Consider the following 13321-nt stretch of genomic DNA (forward strand, 5'->3'; position numbering starts at 1 on the left):
CAAATTTTAATTATTTAAAACTCAGGTACCATGATTTCACAAACTACTGTTTATGCTATAAGAAACTAATTGAACCTCATCAAGTACTATACTTTACATACTTTTTCAAAGGAAAAATTTTTTAAAAGGTCCAATTCTGAACCATACCAAAAAGCAGCACTTCAACTGAATTGAAACACACATAGAGGCCAGATCTGTAATGTTTCAAATGATCAATATTTGTGCTACTTAAATGCCAATAGGTGAATTTCAACATGTCCTTTGAAATAAACAGTGAAAATTAAAATTGCAAGACCTTCTCATTGTATTAATTTGCTCTTTTTGTTTATTTCTAAAACATCCCCCTTTGCTGAAGTTAAAGAATGACTCTTCCTCTCCCGTATTAAAAACAAAATGACTGTATTTCTCTCCCCAATCTATAGCTCTGCTCAGCTGAATTAAAATTTTTTTTTATTTTTTTCTTTACCCCTAAACCAGTACCTTCAATTCTTAACTGGCCCAAGGGCAGACTTCCTTACATGACAGCAATAAACACAAATAAAAAGTAGAATTCTGCCAGCAAATATTATGTATGATCCCAACAATAGAGACACAGTCTTAAAAATCAGTTATGTATTTATTTGTATAGAATCAAAGGAAAGACTTGAAAATCCTACATAATAGCCCATGAGGCTTACAATTTAATTACTAATCCAGTTTAAAAAAAAGAAAAGGTTTTCCTCCACAAACTTGAAGATGTTGCTATTTTACATGCTTCAGATATGTGTACTAAAACACCAAACACCTATTCATCTTTAGTTTTTGCAGAAGTAGTATTAAGTCCAAAAAAGTCTTTTTTAATGATGTACCGAACACACTGCAAAATCACATTTCTTTCATGTCGAATGTCTGGAGCTAAAAGCTAAAAAATGATAAATAAAAAGATTAGCTGGTAAATAAAATATATCCAAGAAACACCATCTAAAATAGCATGTGTGCCTTCTCTATATAAAGAACACAGAACAATAAAGATGTGTATTATATTTACTAATTATTTTCCTAAAACGCAATGCAAGAATATTTCCTTTTAACCAAAACTATCTAGCTTAAGCACAAATGTTCACATTTGAGATCCTCTCTAGGACTATCAAGCAAAGGACAGGAAAAATAGGTTTAAAAGTCTACAATTCTTTAAATCTAAAAATCATGTCTTACAGGATCCTCCTAAACCCAAATCTATAAACAGTACAGAAAGTGGTAAGGAGATATGGTAAATATAGTAATAATGAAACTAGCAGTAAAAAATCCTAACACTGCTGGTCTTTCAGAACTTCCCATTTTTGTGTTTACTGTAATTGAAAGAAAGCTGAAAATCCCTGGTATCTAGAATACATAACCAAGGAATTATATGTGATTCGCCAAAAAGATTTAATGTAACTACTCATTTTACTTCTGATGTCATTAATGTAGTTCAGAAACACCCACACAGGACCTTTCAGTAGTAAGATGATTTAATATACCACTTATAAGGTAAACATTAAAAAAATGCAATTTACTTTATATAGCACCAAAATTTACAAAGCAGAGTACATTTCAGATCAATTTTTATTAAGAAGCAACTGTGTCTACATGTATTACAACATGTCATAGAGTGTAGTCACAGAACACTTCAGCTACAGCAGAAGCATATATCTGACCAGGCAAAATCAGACTTTGCACAGAATGCCAACAGACAGTTTTACAATTCCACTGAAAATTTCAGAGTATTTCTATCACTCTTAGAAATGAAAGTCTTGGATCTTTGAACAGCTTCGTGTCCATCACTTAGAATCAAAAGAGGCATTGCTTCTTACAATTTGAAGAAAGATCATAAATTTTTGAGCACATCATGCTGAGAATAAAGTCAATAATGCACAGAATAAACATAAAACCCTTTCTCTCCCTTCAGCCTGCACTGTATTTAGCTGTGCTCTCAATAGGAAAACTTTATAAAGGTCAGTACACTTCAATACCTATTTCTTTGCCAACCACTTAAACCTAGATTCCTTTATTTTAAGCAGTTTTGAAAATTGTAATTATTCTACATTTACCAAATATCAGCTATATTTCAAATGCAGCTTCAGAATTAAGATACATAGATAACTCTCCAAGGAGCATATGTCTCTGGTAACCTTAAAGTACACACACACAAGCCCAGGAGCTCTATCTTCAAGACACAAGAAGAACACAAAGATCAGAACATAAAGAAAAATCACTTACCATTTCCAGGAGATATGGATGGTGTGTTCTTGGTTCAAATAATGTTTGATAATTGCGATAATTTTTTTTCCTCTTAGGATTTGTGTTTTTAAAACTTTTCTTTTGGCTCTCATACTTGGCTTCTGAGAAATTTCTAACAGTTGCTTTAACATCTTGACTTGGTTTCTTAGGAGTACTGCTATGAAGAACCTGGTCTTCTGCCAGAATGTCTGCTTCAGTCTTGATGGGAACTTCTAATGTGATGAAATATAAACACAAAAATAAAAAACAAATTAAAAAACAGGGAAAACTTACAAAGATAACAAAAAAACACACCCCATAATATTCCCCTTCCCCAGCCATAATACTGGCTACTTATTAGTTAAAACTGAGCATGTACAATGTATTATACAAAATTTTTCAAATTGTGAGCTATGACTGCCAATAATTGAGATTCCCACAAAGAACTACAGAAAATGATCCCTATGAAAGAAATAATACCAGATGGAAACTTGGATCTACACAAAGGAATGAAGAGTGCCAGAAAGTCAATATGTGGATAAATACAAAAGACCTTTTTTCTCATTTGAAAAAAATTTTAAAGATAATTGACTATTTAAAGCAAAAATAATAATAACAATGTATGTAGGATTTATAACATCTATAGAATTAAAATCTAAGACAACAATAGCACAAAGGAAGGGAAGAGGAAAATCTAAGTATATTGCTGTAAAATTCTTAAATTACAGGAATACTTCACTTTACTGTGCTTCGATTTAATGTTCTTCACAGATAGAGCGTTCTGTACAAATTGAAGGTTTGTGGCAACATTGAGCAAGTCTATCAGCACCATTTTTTCAACATCAATTGCTCACTTCATGTCTCTCTGCACATTTTGGTGATTCAATATTTCAAACTTCATGTCTCTCTGTCACATTTTGGTGATTCAATATTTCAAACTTTCACTGTTATTAAATTTGTTATAGTCATCTGTAATCAGTGATCTTTGATGTTACTATTGTAATTGTTTTGGGTCACCACAAACCATGCCCATATAAGACAATAAACTTAATTCATAAATATATATGTTCTGACTGTTTTACCTACCTGCCATTCTCTCATTTCTCTCCTTCTCCGCAGGCCTCCCTATTCCCTGAGACACAATACTGAAATTATGCCAGTTAATAACCGTGCTACAATGGCCTCTGAGTGGTCAAGGAAGTGTCTCACGTTTTTGACTTTAAGTCAAAAGCTGAGACAGGCCAGAAGCTAGGCCTCTTGTACCAGTTAGCCAAGTTGTGAAAGCAAAGGAAAAGTTTTTGAAGGAAATTAAAAGTGCTACTCCAGTGAACACACAAATGATAAGAAAGGGAAACAGCCTTACTGCTGATATGCAGAAAGCTGTAGTGGTCTGGACAGAAGATCAAACCAGCCACAACATTCCCTTAAGGCAAAAGCCTATAATCCAGAGCAAGGCCCTAACTCTCTTCAATTCTATGAAGGCTGAGAGAAGTGAGGAAGCTGCAGAAGAAAGGTCTGAAACTAACAGAGATTTAAAAGAAGCCGTCATCATGACATAAAAGTGCGAGGTGAAGCAGCAAGTGCTGATGTAAAGCTGCAGCAAATTATCCAGAAGACCTAGCTAAGACAATTAACAAAGGCGACTACACTAAACAACAGAGTTTCTATGTAGACGAAACAGCCTTGTATTGGAAGAAGATGCCATCTAGAATTTTCATAGCTAGAGAGGAGAAGACAATGCTTGCCTTTAAAGCTTCAAAGGACAAACTGACTCTCTTGTAAGGGGCTAATGCAGCTGGTGACTTAAAGTTGAAGCCAATGCTCCTTTACCATTCTGAATATCCTAGGGTCCTTAAGAATTACACTAAATCTACTCTGCCTGTGCTCTATAAATGCAACAACGAAGCCTGGATGACACAGCACATGTTTATGACATGGTTTACTGACTATATCAAGCCTATTGATGAGACGTACTGCTCAGAAAAAGATTCCTTTCAAAATATGACTGCTCACTCCTGGTCACCTAGGAGCTCTGATGGAGACGTACCAGGAGATTCATGTTGTTTTCATGCCTGCTAACACAACACACAGTCTTGTCAAGTTCACATAAACATGTTTTGGGGTATATATGTGTTGGGGTATAAAACGAATCTCAATAAATTGAAAAACTGAAAGCATATAGAATATGTTCTCTGACCATAACAGAAGTAAATAAAATCAATAACAGAAAACTATCTTTAAAAACCCTCCAAAAAACTGGAGCTGAACAACAGACTTCTCAATAACCAGAGTTAAAGGACATATCACAAGAGAAATTAAAAAATATTTTGATATAAATAAAAATGAAAACAAAATGTGTCAAATTTGCAGGATGCAGCTAAAGCAATGCATGGAGGCAAATGTATAGCTCTGAATGCTTACATTAGAAATGAAAAAAATTTAAAATCACTTATCTCAGTTTCTACTGTAACAAGGTAGAAAGTGAGGAGGAAAGAAAGAGTGAAAGTGTGAAAATCAATTAGAAATAGACAACAGAAAAAAATCAACAAAGCCAGAAGGCAGTTCCTTGAAAAGATTTATAAAATTAATAAACACCTAGCAAGATGATCTGATCAAGAAAAAAGGGGGAAAAAAACCCCCAATTAATAGTATAAGGAATCAAAGAAGGAACATCACTATAAATCCTACATATATCACAAGAAAATATCACAAACAACTTTATGCCAATAAACTTGACAATTGGTCAAATTGAAACAAATTCTTCTGAAAAATATAAATTACCAAAATTGGCTCAAGGAAAAAGTAGAAAATCTGAATAGTGCTATACCTATTAAGGAAATTTGATTAATTTAGAATCTTTCCCCAGAGAAAATGCCAGGTACAGATGGCTTCACTACTGAATCCTACAAACAAGAAAAAATTGCAGCAATTCTACACAAATCCTTAAAAGAGGAGGAGGAAACAGATCCCAACTCATCCCAAATCCAGACAAAGCCTATAAGAGAAGAAAAACACAGACTAATATTCCTCAAGAACACGGATGCAAAAATCCTTAATAAAATATTGGCAAATCAAATCCAGTAATGTATTAAACAGGTAATACACCAATTCCGAGTAGACTTTATCCCAGGAATACAGGGTTGGTTTGACATTTGAAAATCAATCGGTGTATTTCACCACATTGAGAAAAAAAACAACCACCACCATAAAATCAGTTGAAAATTCACAAGTATTAAGATAGGAATTCCCTCCTCTCAGCCCCAAATGGTTTTTCTATATTTTTGATTATCATGAATTATAGGCTAATGTGATATAAAGAGTTCTATCCTAGACGTTGGGAACTGAGTTCAATTGCCTGGACACGAGTGTAACAGGCTAATCATATGCCTCAAAACCCTCAACATTCAAGCATTACATAGGACTGAATGTGGAAATTACATTTGAAAGGAAGTACAGGGTAAGTGTTAGAAGCACAGACTCTGTTACAAACTGTTAGGTTCAAATTCTAGATCCAAGACTTCCTAGCTGTGTGACCTTGGAGCAGCTACTTATCTCTGCCTAAATTTCCTCATAAGTAATGGCACCTACTTCATGAGGTTACTGCAATAATTAAATGAGTAAAGCACATTAAACAGTGCCCAAAACAGAGTAAGCACTATATAAGAATTTGCCCTGATAGTGATTTTAATGTGCCTTCAAACTAATGGGGAAAAGAGGAAAAGAAGAGAAATATAACCATAAAACAATGGAGCTAAGAATTCACAAGTGCTTTGCAGAGTTCAAAACTATGGGAATAATAATTAAAGGCAAAAAAGAAAAACTAGGGCACTATTTTCTCTTATGTCCCTCAATCATAGCCAAACCTATTTGAAGAAACATAACAATTTTGGGGAGTTGCAAAACTGTGCTTAACTTCTCATATGGCGCAAACAAAAACAAAAAACTAACATGCAAGACCCAGGATAGATAAAACGTTTGGAAATACTGCTCACTGAAATTTTCTTTCCTATCTATATCTTAACGATTCTGAAAGCCCCAGAACCAAGTATATAGCCTCTTCTTTTGCTCAGTCTTTCTGGAAGGACCCTTTCCTTGTTTAAAATTCATTCTGGAAAAGCACTATTCATGTTTAAGATCCTCTACACACTTCTATGTTAATTCCTAAGTTAAGACAGGTCTTAAATATGAAAATACGGTTGTTAAAATCTGTGAGAATCAGACTGCTTCTCTCCATTTAGAACTCACTTAAATAAGAAGCCTTCTAGATGCTATTTCATGGTTCAGAGAAGGCTCACTTTATTTCCTTGGTTTATTTACTCTGAAGTCCCTCTATGTCAATATCCTATCCTATCCTATAGCCCAGAATTAACACTGAAAGCTAGAAATTTGCTAGTGACCTGGATGGCTTAATAAAGCTGAATTCAAATTACATAAAATAATTCTTAAGGCTTAGGAATGTGAAGCAAGGACATTTTCCTTAAGGCAGGACATTTTAAACAATTAGTCAAAACGAATTCATACAAAATCAAATATATCTTTTAACAGACAACATCTTCTGTTATGTACTAGAAAAGAAAAGCTATGCATTACTGTGCAGGAAGATAGCAAATGCCACACAAAGAAAGACTGTAATGGAAGGCAATATAGTTGGCTTCTTTAGACATTTAAGTCCCTAAACCTAAGCTTTACATCAGCTTTGCCATATACTAGCTTTGCAAACCTACCCTCTCGAAGCTTAAGGGTCTATAAAATGGAGGGTTGAAACCTCAAAGATCCCTTCCAGTTTCCTTTCTTCCTTCTAATTTAAAAAATAGTGGCAGCCTCAAAATGAAGACATGAGTATAAAATGTTTTATCTTAGGAATGAGAGAAGAAAGCATTAGAACAGCTTGTTTTTATGGGATTCAGTAATCTGGTAATAGCTTTCTTTGCTATCACCTGTCATAAATACAAATGATAAGCAGGAAATGTAATACGTGTTTAAAGAATAACTTCATCTTCATATCAGTATAATGGAAACAAGAGTAAAGAAATAAATACTGTTTTTCTTAAGATTAAAAAAAAAATAAGAAGAGGCAACCATCTGCTAAGGAATACTCTGATAAAGCCAAAGTAGTTTATATTTCAAATTTCAACTAGCTTTTAGCCAGCTACCATAGTAAAAGGAAAAAAGGAAAAAAAAAATTCCTGTTATAGATAGATCTAAACCTTAACTTTCGTATTAAAGCCCAACTCTTCCTTCAACATCTCAACTACACAAACATTGATTTTCTCTAGCCTAGCCAACATTAAAAGTCCTGCCATCTTCATCCAATTACATTCAAACCTTCCCTTCATCCTACATATTCACTTTTAAGACCCTCTATTCTTGAGTACAGCCCCTACTGTGATTACATATCTGAGACACACACTCATGAATTCTCTCATGGTTGGTTGGTGAAGCCTAGATAAAATGACCATGCAGAGCCAGGTACACAGGCACAATAGGACACATGCTTATGCACTAAACAAATGCTGGATTACTGATATGAACCTTGGGTTAAGAACTGCCATACTGCCAAGCCTACTTGCAGCTCTTTTAGGTGGCCCTAAAAGGGACGCTAGTGATTGAGCTGGTTTATTCTCATCTTTAAAGGTTAAGACATGTATCCTGAACAACGTTAACTTCTCAGAAAGACTATCTAAAGGATTCCGTGTCTCTCAACCTTTAAAGTACATACACGGGCGAATGCAACCCAAGTATAGGGTTACTGTGTTCTCCAAATGAGATAATTTAGGTAAATGAGCTCTATAAAGAGCAATGCCCCATATACATGTAAGGAATGTTATTATCCTCTTTGTCACAAAGGACCTCGCTCCACCTAGTAAAGGTGCAAAACATGTTAAGACAAGGGTTCTTGAGAGTAGAGAGAAGTAATTAACCTTCTTCACTATATCTTTTAGAATATTCTTTGATTTCACTAGTGGATATTATCTCTTCCCCTTCCTATTCTTTTATTATTGTTTGCCCTTTTCTCCTAGAGGAGCAATACATTTCCCCATTTCTCCCACTTCATTTCATCCCATGTTAACTTCTGAATCAAACGAAGAAGGAACTTGAGGATCAAAGAATGTGCATGACACATCTCGTCCTCAGATACATACACATGAAAGGATGCTACTGATGCGTAGTGTACATCAAAGGCAAAAAGCAACGAAACAAACCTAACTGTAACAACTGAGGCCATAACTCACCTTCTGGCTCACTCTCCGACCCCGAGAGGCTGCCATAGCTGCTCATTAGGGAGCACAGGGCTGGTGTCACTTCCTTAGGTATGACAGCATTTTGTGGTTTCTCCTCTTTATCGGACTCTGGAATAGAAAGACCTAAGAGTAAAACTGTATACCAAAAATATCTACAACCATAAGAAAGAAAGCTGACAGCCCCCCACTCCCTCATGTGTTAGTGAAAAGAAAGTAATTTCTGATCATTTCCTCAATCTTCCCAAAAATGAAATCCAGGAGACTCGAAAAATTTCCCCTTCGTTTAAATCTTTGTGGTCAGATAAGCTATCTACCCCAAAGAGAAAACAGAGGGGCAAATGGAAGCTATACACGACTCAGTTTCTTACCATACTTCACAGGTTATGGAACTTGGGCCTTCTCTAAATTAACCAGACAGTCTTTGTTATTATTTTATTTTATTTAGGCTATTAATTTTATTAAGGTAGCAGGAAGGCCATAAACTTATTTGACTTCACTGGATTAGGATCACAGACTCTGAAAATTAGACTTAGAATAAGTAAAATATAAAATATCCACTCTTTTTGTTGTTTTTAAGACGGGGTTAGAGGGCACATATAACATTTCAACCATTCTATAGCTGAAGGCACAAAGAGTTCCGCTGAACTGAACCTGCCCCAAATTTTTATTATTTAGAACTTCTAAGAACTTAAGTAAGTAAACAAGCCAACTATGAGAATTACCAAGTACTAAGAGCCTGCCAAAGGTAAAGTGTTTGATCAGAGCCCAGTAAGCCTAGCTATAGCCCCCGGACACCACCTATTACATTTATTTTTGGCAGCTCTCAAAATGTATTACATCTATTCTAAACAAGTCAGTAATGCCTGACTGAAGAATGAAGACAGTAAGTAACCTGTCTGTGTAGTGAACCAACTCAACCCACAACCAATATGAAATGTTTCAAGACAGTACTTAACGTTTACCAAGTCAGTCTAAGGGAAACCAAAACATGCCAGTAGGAAACAGGAGGAAACTTTTATGTGAGTATGGAATTACCACCTTCTGGTGGATGAAGTTAAATCCTCTCTCCTCCCCCAATCCACACTGCCCAGCAGCAGCCCCTCCAAACACTGCTCCTTGTCGATTTTTAGCTAACTTATTACCTTTTCTCCTGAATTAATAAAGGGAAAGGAAAATATGCAGTTATATATATATAAAAATAAGTTACTAGTGGATAAAACAGAATCTGCAACAATATTAGTACAGACACTGGTCATCTCATTGTTTGAATGATGATGTACCAAAGTGTAGTATTTCCTTCTAAGACCCAAAGAGAGGCACCAGAAAGTACAATACAGTTGACTATATAATGCTCTTTAAAAGCATGAGCTCATTTAATCCTTATGAAGTATCACCTTCACTATTTTTTTTTTTTTGGTTGCATTGGGTCTTTGTTGCTGCACGTGAGCTTTCTTTAGTTGTGGCGAGCTGGGGCTACTCTTTGTTGCAGTGCGTGGGCTTCTCATCACGGTGGCTTCTCTTGTTGCAGAGCACGGGCTCTCGGAGCGTGAGCTTCAGTAGTTGTGGCTTGTAGGCTCCAGAGCGTAGGCTCAGTAGTTGTGGCGCACGGGGTTAGCTGCTCCGCGGCATGTGGGATCTTCCCGGACCAGGGCTCGAACCCGTGTCCCCTGCCTTGGCAGGCATATTTTTAACCAGTACGCCACCAGGGAAGCCCTGCCTTCATTATTAATTACAGGTGATGAAACCAAAATTCAGAGAATCTGAACTGGATGATCCTTTAGGTAACAAATCTATAGAACACATGGGTCAAATTTAAATTCTAGCTATCTGATTCCAAATCCCACTTCTTAACTAGTGGGCTAGAATATCTCCTACAGATATATAAAGTCCTCTTCTTAAAATTAAGTCATCCTACCAAAATGTCTCTCTGGTCTAGAATGTTAATAAATGTCTTCCAGCTATAGCCCATTTCTCTGTTCCCTTTCAGAGCAAAACCCCAAATAACTATTTGTATAATTCACCAGGGAACACCTGGGCCTGAAATTTCCTACAGCTATCTGACACGCTCCAGAATCTACTCCAATCTGCCTTTCAGGCCCACCACACCAGTGAACCTTTTTCTTCCAAGTTCACTGGATTCCTCTGTGTTGCCAAAGAGGAATACTTGTTGGTGCTCATCTTATTTAACTTAGTGATGACATCTGACAGTCCAAGTGACCCTTGAACAACACGGGCTTGAAGTTCATGGGTCCACTTATGCACAGATATCTTTCGATAGTAAATACTATTGAAACTGATCTGCAGTTGGTTGAATCCATGGATTGGGAACTGTGGATACAGAAGAACTGCTTTACATGGAAGGCAGACTACAGGTTACACTTGAATTTTCGACCACGTGGAGGGCTGGTGCCCCTAACCTCCCAAATTGTTCAAGGGCCAACTGTAGTCATGTTTTACTTTTAAAAACATTTCCTTCACTTGGCTTCCAGAACCCTTTCACTTGGCTCTCCTTTCCCAGTCTCCCTACTAAATTCTCTTCATTGACCAACTTCAAAATTCTTGAATGTCCCTGGGTCCAATCCTCAGCAACCTTTTCTCTTTATGCCTCCTCCTCCTCTTATGATCTCATTTTATCTCAAAGTACTATCTAGATCCTGGTAAATCACAAATGTATACCTCCAGCCTTCAATTATCCCCTAAACTCCAGAATAACCTAACTGCTATTCAACATCTCTGCTTGGGTATCAAACAGGCACCTCAAATGTTAACACGTCCAAAAACAAGCGCTTGATTTCTCCTCCAAACATGCCTGCCAGTAGTCTCCATCTCAATAAACGCCAGCTCTTCTTCATGGTTACGCCAAAACCTAGCAATCACCCTTGACTCTTCTCCTTTTCACATACCATATCCAATCTAGCCACAAATACGGTCAGCTCTATTTTGAAGATATATCCAGAATCGTACTCCTCCTCATTACTTCACTTCTATAACCCCAGTCCCAGTCAACATTTCTTACCTGGACAGTTCTAGCAGCCTCCTAAAAGGACACCCTGATATGACCCGCCCACCTCTGCAGTCCATTCTCCACCTTAACACATCACATCACCTCTCTGCTCAACCTCGGAGTAAAGTCCCAAGTCCTTTGCTGCCTACAAGACCCTACTTGATCTGATCCTTCACCACTTTCTTCCTGGCTTACTCCACTCCAATCTTGCTGTTCCCTGAATACACAAGCATGCTCTCACCATGGGGTGTTCGCACTTGTTGCTTTCTCTGCTTGGAAAACTCTCCCCTCAGGTCTCAGCCCCTAATTTTACTCAGATTTCTTAATGTCGCCTTATCATACAGATGCCATTGCTGATTATATAAAATAGCACACCCCTTTCTCCAATTGCCATTCTCCATCCTTTTCCTTAGCTTTACTCATCGTTATGAAGGATATCAACCCCTATTTACTGCAGCTGCCCCAAGCAGAACATAAGGTACAGGAGAGAAGGGGTTTGGCTTTGTTCAGTACTGTATCCTCAGAGCCTAGAACAGTACATAAGTGCTCAAGAAATATTTGAAGAACAAACTCTTGCATGAATGAGTTAAGGACAAGTTCAAAAAGGCTAACTGGTACAGAATGACAGAGCTATGCCGAGATGGTACCACAAAAGAAACCTGATTTTGTCTGGATTCAGAGCTTATTCTTTTTTCTTTTCAATAAAATGATTCCATTTTTCTTAAAAAATCACATACATGTGTATAAGAAAAACACTGAAGGATATAAAACAAAACGTGAGCAGTGGCTGTCTGTAAGTTAAGAAAGTAGGTTGTTTTTTATTTTATGCTTTTCAGTTTTTTCCTCACATTTTCTGCATTATTTTTGTAATCAGAAATGAATAGAAGAAGAAAACATAGGAAAATAAAACCTGGAAGAAAGTGTTTCCTCACAATTCAATTCAAGAAGTGGACCACACAGCTTTAACTGGCCTACATATCACTCCTTTCCTGCCTCCCTTTTTTTCTAAACTTTATATTTTGAAACAATTTTAGATTTACACAAGTGTTGCAAAGATAGTACCAAGAATTTCCATATACCCTTCACCTAGCTTCCCCTAATATTAACATCTTACAAACCACAGTACATTTACCATAGCTAACAAATTAACATTGGAATAGTACTACTACCTAAACTACAGACTGTAATGTAATTTCACCAGTTTTTCCACTAATGTCCTTTTTCTGTTCTAGGATTCAATCCACCATATCACATCACGTTCAATCACCATGACACCTTGATCTGTGTCTTCTCCAAACCTGTGACAAATTCTCAGTATTTCCTTGCCTTTCATGAACTTGACTGTTTTTATTAAAGACTACCGGTCAGTTATTGCAGAATACCCCTCAGCTGGGTCTGTCTGATGTTTTCTAATGATTAGACTGAGGTTGTGGATTTTAGGTAGTGACCTTCTCATCATATATCAGGGAGTACATCTCAACCTATTACTGGTGATATTAACCATGATCACTCGGTAGTCTCCACCACGTTACTATTCTGCTCTTTCATTATTCTATTCCTAAAAACAAGTCACTAAGTCCAGCCCACATTCAAGGGGAGGGAAATTAATCTCCACCTCTCGAAGCAAAGAATTTTAGACATACATTAAAACCACAACATGAGTGGTTGGTGTACTCATTACGAGGAGTGTCACAAAGCTCACTACACTTAACTGCCTTCCCAAGGGAAAGAGCTAGGAGTTCATACAAATGAACACCTCTTTTCCTATTTCGTCCCCCTCAGTTATGTTTTGGGGACCCACCACATGTAATGACACTTTTGGCACTATCAAAACATC

General features: G+C 36.7%; 1 protein-coding gene across 1 annotated transcript in view; it reads right to left on the reverse strand.

Annotated features, from left to right (window-relative positions):
- Nucleotides 1–597: 597 nt before the first annotated feature.
- NUFIP1 (nuclear FMR1 interacting protein 1) overlaps nt 598–13321 on the reverse strand; it is a 43931-nt gene continuing 31207 nt past the window's right edge. The window contains exons 8-10 of the mRNA XM_004274570.4: nt 8472–8588; nt 2239–2471; nt 598–901 (exon numbers count right to left, since the gene is read on the reverse strand). Of these exons, the coding sequence (XP_004274618.1) occupies nt 785–901; nt 2239–2471; nt 8472–8588 (467 nt within the window). The 3' untranslated portion in view covers nt 598–784. The remainder of the gene's footprint in view (nt 902–2238; nt 2472–8471; nt 8589–13321) is intronic.

The sequence above is a fragment of the Orcinus orca genome, chromosome 18, assembly GCF_937001465.1.
Source record: "Orcinus orca chromosome 18, mOrcOrc1.1, whole genome shotgun sequence".
Lineage (NCBI taxonomy): Eukaryota > Metazoa > Chordata > Mammalia > Artiodactyla > Delphinidae > Orcinus > Orcinus orca.